The sequence below is a fragment of the Elephantulus edwardii genome, unplaced genomic scaffold (genome assembly GCF_000299155.1).
Source record: "Elephantulus edwardii isolate Elephantulus edwardi_28Jun2011 unplaced genomic scaffold, EleEdw1.0 scaffold00052, whole genome shotgun sequence".
NCBI lineage: Eukaryota > Metazoa > Chordata > Mammalia > Macroscelidea > Macroscelididae > Elephantulus > Elephantulus edwardii.
The window spans coordinates 11,901,189-11,912,416 of record NW_006399802.1 but is presented as its reverse complement, the minus strand read 5'-3'; the positions used below and the strand labels follow the sequence as shown (position 1 = coordinate 11,912,416).

Sequence of the window (11,228 nt, the reverse complement as noted above, 5' to 3'; positions counted from 1 at the left end):
AAATTATTTGTGTGTGTGTGTACCATCCAATCAGATTTGACTGGTACAGGAGGAGACTGTTCCTCCTTCTCCAGCAGAGCATCTAGTGGATTCGAACCGCTCACCTCTCAGATTGCAGTACAGCTTCTTGCCACTAGGCCACCAGAGCTCAACAGATGATCTTTTAAACATAGATTTTTATTTCTTAAGATTAGACTCATGGTGCAATACCAAAACTATTTTTTTAAAAGTTAAATTACTAACATATTTATGTATTTCTTTTTTACTTGTTTGAGCTCTCAGCTTCCAAAAAAAAAAATGGATGATGAATTTCAATTTGTGAAAAAAGTATCTCCTTTAATAACATTAACTGGGCTATCCATTTAAAAACTTTACAATACTATGGAGATTGTTTAGTCATTAACCTCAAAAGATGGAAGATGCCTTAAGACACACTAATAAACAGAATTTAATTCTTTAGTTTATAAAATTACCTTTTCTTGGAAGCAAGTTTTAGAACCATACAGCTCTGGGTAGTTCATGTCTCCTAGGTCATATGAAAAAGCAGTAACAGCCTTAACTTCCCAATATATTCTCAAAATATATTTCTAAGTGTTTACTAGATATCTCCTCAATTAGGTGGTATACTATTACTCTACAAAAATAAAATTTATGCCATAATTCTTCTGTCTTAATAATTGAAAAAGTCAATAAATCGAGGGGAGAGAGAGCATATTTTAGGGGAGTGAAAATGTTCTGTATAATATAAGACACATGATATTAGACATTGACAAAACCCATAATTCTACACTACACAAAGAGTAAACTGTAATTTAAGCCTTGAATTTATCAATAATAATGCAATGGTACTGATCCATCAATTGTAAATTGTAGCACATGTCCTAGAAAACAAAATCTGTATGGGGGGGGGGGGAGAAGTGACACATAAGAACTCTGTTCCTCTTGGACAATTTTTCTGTAAATGTAAGCATTCTTTACAAAACAGAAATGTCTATAACTCGTTTTATTAGCACTGGCATAGAGTAATACCGTTTGGAATTCCAAATTCTTTCATTTTAAAATAGTAATAATACATCTTAAAGAAGACTAAGATGGGGCCCCAGCTTTAGTTTGAGAGAAAAATGTGCAGATACGTAGTGGCTGATTTGTTGATGCATTGCATAAAAAACACATAATTAAAAATAGAGAGTATTAATATTGTATAATACAAATATAATTATTTTATTTCTTTAAATCAAGAAAAACAAGGGGATAAAAATTCAAAATTATTCATGACACATTATTAAGAAATATTGATGACAGTGACTATAAAATAATCTTGCTTCTAAAAAGTTAAACCCTAAAGTATTCATTATATAAATGCACAAGATGTATTCTTTTTTACTACAGCTTATGATAGCTGTAGACTCCATGACAGGACAAAACATGTGAATTCTTATATCTAAAAGACAGGATAGCCATATATCTAGTTTATGTTTTCTATGAAGAAATGATAAGGATGGTACAGGGTTGAGGGCAAGGTTCAGATCCATTGTTCACAGTCTACTCGATGGCACCTAATAATAACAAGCCAACATAATTATTAATACTATTCACTTTGACTCTCAAACATCCTGACTTAGAAAATATGTGATCTATTCTGGGGCTTCGCCTGACATACTTTGGACATGTTGTAAGGAGAGACAGGTCTTTGGAGAGGGACATCATGCTCGGCAGAGTGGAGGGACAGCGCAGGAGGGGAAGACCCTCTATGAGATGGATCGATTCAGTGACTGGGGTAATCGGGATGGATGTGTCAGAGGCAGTGAGGTTGGCACAGGATAGAGCAGGGTTTAGGGCTGTTGTACATAGGGTCGTTATGAGTCGCAAGCGACTCGATGGCACATAACAACAATAACATCCTATAAAAGCAGGAGCTGGATTAATTGTCCTAGAAATATAGTTACTAGGGAGCTCTGGTGGCCTACTGGCAAGAAGCTGCACTGCAATCCCAGAGTGGCATGATTCAAATCCACCAAATGCTCTGCTGGAGGAGGGGCAATCTCCTCCTGTACCAGTCAGATACGATTTGATGGTACATGCACAAAAAAGAATTTAAAAATAAGAAATATATATATATATGAGAAAAAACCACAAATACAAAAAAATGTCAAGATTCTAAATTATAAAAAAGTTTATCTTTTTAAATTTCTGAAGTGCAACAAATGGGAATCCAGAAAGCCCAAATTTTCCTTCAATAGTAGCATATATGAGAACTACAGAAAGACTGCTCCTATACATAGCAGATGGTGGTAAAGCAAATCAGTGATGCTATCATTGACTGCTTTATATAAAACCTTTGGACATTTCTTTCAACCTTCCTCTCAGTAGAAACTGTTAATGTAGTACAAATAACTTGAATGGAGTATAAATAAATAGTATAGAGTTGTTGTTACTCTTGTTTAAAAGCAATAATATTTGGAATAAAATGCTAATCTAAGGATTACTTGAGAATTGATGATAATCTATATGATCTGATAAAACTTATATATATAACTTGCAGTTTCTTATAAGCACAAATACGACATTCTTAACTTTGTCTCTGAAGTGAATTTAAGAAATCAATAAATTCTTGCCCAATCCACCAACGCTTAATCTGTCTATAGATAGAACACTTTGAATAACGCTGATATTTTCTCATTTCAAGCAACTATCCCTATAGTAAAAAAGAAAATAAAAAAGACAAGTAAAAAAATAACAAGAATTTTACCCAGACAAGTGCCACTGCTCAGCCAGAATCGAACTCCCAATTTCTTTAAAGTTTTGGCTGCTAGCTGCAATAATTCCTTTGCACTCTTCCGAAAAGCTATGGCTTCTGCAGTGTTATCATCAAGATATTGCTACAGATATAACAAACAGTATCAATTAGCCATATTGAAACTGCTAGAAGCATTTCTAAAATGTCTAAATGAAATTTGACAATTAACCCACTATTTTTTTTTCTATTTAAAAATAAAGTTTTGTGTTTCTTTGTTGTTGTTAGTCATGCATTTTAAAAAAATCCATACAAGTGGATTCTAGGGCAAACAAGGTACTAAAGAGAGTGGAATACAACCAGGATTCTCAAAGAACAAGGTCTATACTTGGATCAACTGCTCCACGACACCATTTAGTAGACTGGGCAAACTAGGAGGACAGGGTGCAACTGGTATAGCTACGAGCACTTCTGCTGCCAAATGTACTCAATGACATTTTCACTGACTAGTCGATTATTTTCACAACAGTAAAGTACAGTAGAAAAAGGATGGGCTTTTCAATCAGAGTGTCTGTGTTAAATTCTAGCTTAACTTTTTAGCAATGTGAGCCTGGGCACATCAACCCAGAAGAATATAAATTATGAAAAAAGCAAATTTGTTTTGTTTATCACTGTTTCTCCACTACCTAAATCAGGGCCTGAGTTGAATGGATAAGAAATGAACCTTTCAAAGATTTAATTTTGTCATTTGTACTATATGGAAAATAACTGCACTTTGAAAGATACTGTGAAGATTTAATGAGGTAATGGATGGTAAAAAAAGCTATTGCAAATTTTGAAATTGTATACAAATATCATTATCATTCATTCACTTGCTGTTGTCGTAGGTACCACTGAATCAGAACTGACACACAGCTGACCTTCAGGTGAGTGAGAGATGCAAATTAAAACAACTATGAGATATCATTTCACCCCAGTCAAAATAGCAAAATTTAACAGAACAGCAAGCAACAAATGCTGGCGATGTTGTGGAGAAACTGGAACCCTGATTCACTGTTGGTGGGAGTGTAAAATGGTGCAACCCCTGTGGAAAGCAGTATGGCGCTTTCTCAAAAAGTTGCAAATAGAGATACTATTTGACCCAGCAATTCCACTACTGGGAATATACCCTGAAGAGACCATAGCTGACATCCAAGCAGATATATGCACACCCATGTTTATTGCAGCTTTGTTCACAATAGCAAGGAGTTGGAAACAACCTAAGTGCCCATCAACAAACGAATGGCTAGAGAAGCTGTGGTATATTCGCACAATGGAATACTATGCTGCATTAAAAACCAAGGAACTCATGCAATATTATTCAAAATGGTTGACTCTGGAGAACATTATGCTGAGTGAAATATCCCAGTCACAAAAGGACAAATATTACATGATGCCACTGTTGTAGAATGGGACTGTCCTTGGGGTTGGGGAGAGACTGAGTAAGATGGGTTCAATAATGTATACTGCACTGAAACAGAGGAGGGAGAGAACTGTTCAAAAGAGAGATATAACTGGGTATTTCTGTCATCACAGGAGACTAGAGCGAGGGCTACATGGTGGAGGGGACCTGGGGGAGGGTTTGTAAAACAATGAAAGAATCTTTTCTTTTACTTTTCCATAATTTTTGGACTCATGTACTTATAACTTGTTAGTCAAAATTGTGTCTTCTAGGTTGCAACACCCCCATGATACATCTTCAAGGATATGAACATGTACAGCCAAGCACAATCAATAAGAGTGCATCTAAATTCCAAAATCAATCTCCATAACAGTCTATGTGTTTCCTACTGCCAAAGGGGCCCTTTAGAGTAGTGAGAGAAGATCTTCACCCTGAAACCCACAGCGTCCCTTTTCAGCAGGAAGTAGCTAAGAGAATACGCCATCCCCTTTTCCTTATGACTCAGGGTGAAGTCTCTCTCAGGGAGGAGTGATAGGGAATGGCAAAGGATACACTGACAAAGAAGATTAATCAGAACTGGCTTTGACAAGCACTGTGGCATTTGGACAAGAACAAACTGGGAGGAGGGCAGAGAGAATAGTGCAACAATGAATGAGTGGAAGCCCAAAATCTCTGTAAATGTTTATGAAAATTAATAAAATATAATTATAGAAAAAAAGAAAAAAAAAGAAACAGTGAATCCCAAGTAAGGAGACTGCCCGCCCATCTTTCTCTCACAGTATTGCTGGTGGATTCGACCCACATGCCTTTGGGTTGGCAGCCCAACTCCTTACCACACTAAGGCCCTAGGGTGCTCACCATTTACTTAGTCTGGCTATGTTTTATGTCTTCATTATAGCGTGCTCTGGAACTGAGGAAAGCAGTATACATCATTCTTCAGTGATGCCCCACTACCTATGGGACAAAGTTGAAACTTCTTGGCATGGCAGACAAGGCATTTATGTTTCATTCTCTGTCTACAAGTCTGGCTTCAGTTCTTCCCTGTTCACACTTCATATTCCAGTAATAATTTGGAACTCCCCAAGCATACCAACATTTTCAAGCCTCTGTGCCTTTTATACATGTTGTTTCCTTTTCGTGGAATTCCCTTTACGAAAAAAAAAAAAATCTTTCTCGTTCTCAGCTCTACCTTCTGAGAAACAGTCCCTAATTTTCCCAGTAAGTCATGTATGTATTTCTTCTCCCAGTGCAGACCTCCTATCCAGTTCAGCATTTTGGAGCAATGAGTTAGGTTTCCTATTAGATATACAAAGGCAAATGAAACACTATGTTTCCTTAATGGGTTTACAATAGTTGCGCCTTACAGGTACTTAACTATAATTCTTACATTTCCTTCTAATTATTTATTTATAGTTCCTCCACTAGACTATAAAGATTACTTGGAGTTAGTGAATCTCATTATCACTGTATAGATCTAGAGAACTCCGTGGCATACAATAAGTAGACTGATGAATGGAAAAATTAGTCTAAACCTCTCTCATGCCCACAAGGAACCAAACTGTTCTGTCATTCTTTATCAAACAGCAGCTGAGCCTATCCTTCAAATTCTAAAAAGAACTCCAGAATAAATGTCCTTAACATGTTGCCACCCACTTTTAAATGGATACCATGCTTAGAAACACATTTTTTCGATATATTACTGTCATTTGCGGCAACGTGTTAAGAAGAATGTGGAATCCAAAGATAAATTGCCTTCCATAAATCCTATCAATTAAATGGGAACCCTGAAAGATGAAAACATTCCTTTCCTCCGAGCTCCACCTTCTCATAAACATATGGTTGGAATAAGAGCTCAATGGTCCAAGTCTTTGGCTAGCAAAGGGAGAATGTCTTGAGCTAGGAGTTTGGAGAATCAGAGTAGAGTTTATGTTCAGTCACTAATTGTGTAACAATGTGAAGTTGCAATTTTCTTATCTGTTAAAAGGAAATACTTGCCTTACTCCACAGAATGACCAAAGAGATCACATTAAATAACAGGTATGAATAATCTGTGCTGTAGAAAAACATCAGAGTCCAGTGTTACATCTTCTTCAGCCTGCCCCCTACATGGGCCTGCTCCCACCCCTGACATATCTTTCCCACCACGACTTTATCAGAAGTTTCTTTCCTTAGAACTTATCTGGCTTGAGGTGTATACATGTTAACATCTATGTACCTCATATACGTTACAGATTTTAAAAAGTACAATATAGGCATTCTTTTCTTTTAAAATTACTTACTCAATCTCAAAACTATAATGCCTCTAGAAAAAGTAAAAATTCTAATTTAAATATCATCTCCATTTAATTTTTCCTGTTCAATCAAGAAATGAAAACATAAAACCCAAGAGGAATCCTAGGGTCCTTAAGGACAATCTTCCCTACAAATGCCACAGGATAAGAATATGACAGAAGACACTCATTTTATAGATGAGGTACCCGAGACACATAAATTTGCCCAAGATTTATTAACATCTCTGATCTAATTAGGGCCAGAAGGACAAGAATATAGCAGTTCTACTGATGTTCAAAAGAGTAAGGCTCATTCATTATTTTTTTTTTCCCTGGTTTTTAATGAAACAAAGTTCAGGGAATCTATCTATTATCCTAGTTTTGAACTGCTTGGTAGATTGCAAGAATAATTAAAAATGAATTCAGAGTATCAGGAAAAAAATGTTCCTTTCACTGCTCAACTTTCTCCTTCCTGAGCTGTTCAGTACTAAGATCATCATGTGGACAGAGCAAGATGATTCTCTGAAGAGGAGTGTCCTGCTGTGCGATGTCAGTACCTGAACAGGTGAGGAGGGCATCTACAATGAGGGGTGTCCAGGAGAACAAGCGGGCGATCAAGCAGGGTGAGAAGTCAGTCTATACACAGGGGCAGCCCGGCTGGAGAATTATCAATGTCTAAATCAGATGACAAGAGTATCCACAGAGAGAACAGGGAAGCAACAAGACAGATTAATTCAGGGAGATTAAACAAATAAGCAAGGGCCCTCAAGATCTTGGAAAAGAGGGTTATACATACGGAACGGTAGAAAGTAGAATATACCCTACATTGTGTAATTGGAACTCATGATACTGATGTGGATGTAGCTTAGTAATATTAGTGTATACACACTCTCTCAGACATACATACACACAAAGACACATATACACACTCTAACATAGCCACTGAGAAGACCTACATGCAGCAATATCCAAATATCCAAAGAGGAATGAGCATCCAGGCCTTGGTTTCTAAAAGGAACCAGGACTTGAAGAACTATTTGATTCTGGCGATAAGGCAGAGAATTACAAGATAAACTTAGAACACACTGTTTGTTATGCTCAAAAGCAAAAAAGTTCCTAGGAAAATTATAGTTGTTGTTATGTGCCGTTGAGCCACCTGCAACCCATAGTGACCGTATGGATAGCAGCTTTGAACCCTTCCCTGTCCCGAGCCAGTCTCACTAATTCAGACACATCAACCCCCATTGCCTCAGATACTGTATCAATCCATCTCCTCTGGGGTCTTCCTCTCCTGCAATGTCTCTCCACCTTTTGAAGCGTGATGTCCTGGCCCAATGCCTACAGTATGTGAGACAGAGCTTCAAAATCCTAGCCTACAAAGAGAAACTTGGTTTCACCTCCTTCAAGACAGAACTATTTGTTTTCTTCGCAGTCCATGGTATGTTTAAGGCTCTTCTCCAGCACCACAACTCGAAGGCAACAATTATTCTCTTGTCATTCTTACTCACTGTCCAGCTCTTTGAAGCAAAACAAACAATTTCAAAGACCATGGCCTGGATTAAGCGCACCTTAGTCTCTAGACTGACATAGTTGCTTTTCAGCACTCTGGAGAGGCCCATGACAGCAGAATTTTCCAATGCAATTCGTCTTTTGATTTCCTTAGTGCTGGTGTTAAGAGTGTTCATTGTGGAGCTGAGCAAGCTGTAATTGCTAACAATCTCAATCTTTTCTCCTTCTATCACGGTGCTGTCCATAGCCCAGTGGTGAGAATCTTTGTCTTCCTGATGTTGAGTTTTAAGCCATATTGGAAGTCTATAGTCCTTGACCTTTTACAGCAAGTGCTTCAGGTTTTCTTCTGTTTCAGGAAGCAAGGTTGTATCATCTGCATATCACAGGCTATTAATGTGTCTTCTCCAGTCTTTTTCTCCCCTCCCCCAAATTCTTTATTATATACTACCCAAAAGTGTGATGGTTCCAGGATTGAGTTCTGGAACTCTCCATAGGGGATCCCTGATAGGGCAAAATAAATCCCAGTGTATCAACTCTTTCCTAGATCCTACTGACCAAGATAGGCTAGCTGAACAGTAAAGACTCACGGCAGAGCAGATCAGACTTGGCCAGGCCCCATTTACAGGACACAACAGGAACTTTAAGGGTGTGGAAAACAGCCAGGGGTTTGTTGTTGGGTCGCAAATGACCCATAGCTGACCTTCTAGTGGGTTTTCAGAGGCAGTTAATCACTTGGGAGGAGACTGACCATCCTTCTCTCATCATCTTCTATCTGGAAAGGCAGTATGTGCCATTTTCTGCTAGAAGTAGGCCAGCCAGATGTACTCATTACATACAGAGACCTGGTAGTCATTGTGAAAGGGCTCTTACTGGCTAAACATGGAATAATTTCAGGATTAAAAGCAAATGATGAACGTAATAGTTAGTAACTTGTGGACTAGAATGGGAAACCACACGTCAATACGCTGATAAAAACAAATGAGTACATAAATGGAAAGTCTGATGAAGAGACTTACATAACGTTAAAGTATTTCTATGCAAAATACTCAACAGCAAAGTGAAACAATAACAACAACAAAACCCAACTAACTCCCCAGAGATGAAATTACAGACATCACAACTGATCTATATGACATCAATATCGAATAAATAAAACACTCAAGTATCACCTCAGAAGTTGTAAAGAGAACAGAGAGAACAGTACCACTGTTCTGGATTTTCTCCCCTAAAGGTGAGCAACTTGAATTTAACATGAGGGAAAACCAAACAAATCAAAATAAGGAATGCTGTATAAAATACATGGCTTATAATCTTTGTAAGCCATGTAAATGGGGGGAAACACGACAAGGGGGTTAAAGAGGCCAAGAAATTCTTAACAGAATTTTTTTACTACAAACCTCATGATTAAGGTAATTCGAAAAACTTGAATGAGGGTAAGATGGTATTGATATACTCCTCATATTTGTATTCCTAATTCATGTAGAACAATATCCTTGTTTCTGGGAAATACAACTTTATTTGAAGGAAGAGTTTGGGTCATCTCACCTGGCAAAGAACCTTGATGAGTTAAGATTCTGCTGAGGGCAAAGGGAATTTGGCTTGAGTAGTCAAAGTAGGTACTGGGAGGGAGAGAGGAGGATTATTTGCGATATATTTATAACTTGGCTGTAAGTAAGAGATTTCTTAAAAAATATTACTAAAATATGAAGACAGATCGGAAGAATATGTCATTGCTTGACTTCACATCCCACAGTGTAATTACGACTGCTTGGCGCCACCATGTGTTCAAAGCTATGGATGTCTACTTTAATTAAAAAATGGACCTGGTTTTCAATCACATTTTTAACATGAAATAGTAAAGAATGAAATTGTTTAAGAGAAGAAAGATTATCAGTTTCAATATACATTCTGTATCAGACATACCAGTAATAGAACACTTGTACTTACGGAAGTAAAAATAGGAATCACAAGTCTGTCTTGCTAAAAGTTAAGGATATAGAATAATACGACGACGACAAAAAAGTTCCACTTGGTCTGTTACGAATATAAACCTTAAGACCGTATTATGATTATAGTCTAAATGGTGGTATTTTCAAAACTCTGAGGTGTTTGAGATGCAGTTAAACATGTGTCATCTATATTCTTAACCTCCGTTTGATGGCTTGCCCTTTAAATTTTCAAAACAAAATTGAAAATGGAATTAAAATGCATGACATGTCCTAATAATTTGTCAATATTTTGAAACATTTTGTATTTTAAAGTGCCTTCTCATAAAGATCAACAAAATAAGTGTAGTAAATCATGATGTGGCCTGAGTTAAGTAAGCTTTTAGTAAAGCCTTGTCTCTGCTTAAGTATCTTATCCACGTCCCTTTCCTTTGCTTTGTACCAGGTACTGTGATAGGCAGTGGGGCTACAGAGGTGAATAAAACGAGATACTTGTAATAAAGAAAATCACATAATCTCTATGCCCTGAAAAATCAAACCAAACCAGCCAAATCCACTGTCACTGAGTTGTTCTGTCTCATGGTGATCTCACTAGGCTTCTGAGACTGTAACTCTTCACAGGAGGCAGCATTACCTTTCCTCTGCAGAGAGACTGTGGAGTGACCACTGACCTCTTGGTTAGCAATCCAACTCTTACTCATCATATTCCCAGGGCTCCTTACATATCCTTAACATAGTCCAGTAAGTGAGAAAGAGTCCAGGGAATGGAGCTAAAAACGCCCATTACGGTTGTCAATTACAGGCCCAGGATACCAGCAGAGTTTTCCAGAAAGACCTTGCATTTGTACGTCATGGGTACTCAGTCGAGAGATAAGAAAGTTGGTACTTTTTTTTGGCCCCGTGTTATACCTGTGCTTGTATAAACAGCTTTCTTGACAAGGGATTGCAATAAATAAAAGGCAAGTGGTAGATTTAAGGAACCAAATGTCACTGTAAATTTGCCTGTCGTTACCAGGTTTGTTTCTTGTCATCTCTTAGAGTTGAACATTCATGCCCTTTTTTTTTCTTTTTTAAAATTTTTATTCTATGAGTCTCCGTCTAACATACTTTGGACATGTGAGGAGAGACTGGTCCTTGGAGAGGGACATCATGCTTAGGAGGGTGGAGGGACAGCACAGGAGGGGAAGGCCCTCTATGAGGTGGATTGATTCAGTGACTGGGATGGATAGTCGGGATGGGAGTGTCGGAGACAGTGCGATTGGCACAGGACAGAGCAGAGTTTAGGGCTGTTGTACATAGGGTCGCTATGAGTCGCAAGTGACTCGATG

General features: G+C 37.8%; 1 protein-coding gene across 1 annotated transcript in view; it reads right to left on the bottom strand.

Moving 5' to 3' along the window:
* FKTN (fukutin) overlaps positions 1-11,228 on the bottom strand; it is a 44,928-nt gene that overhangs the window by 16,537 nt on the left and 17,163 nt on the right. Inside the window, exon 6 of the mRNA XM_006886909.1 lies at positions 2,750-2,879. Within this exon, the coding sequence (XP_006886971.1) occupies positions 2,750-2,879 (130 nt within the window). The remainder of the gene's footprint in view (positions 1-2,749; positions 2,880-11,228) is intronic.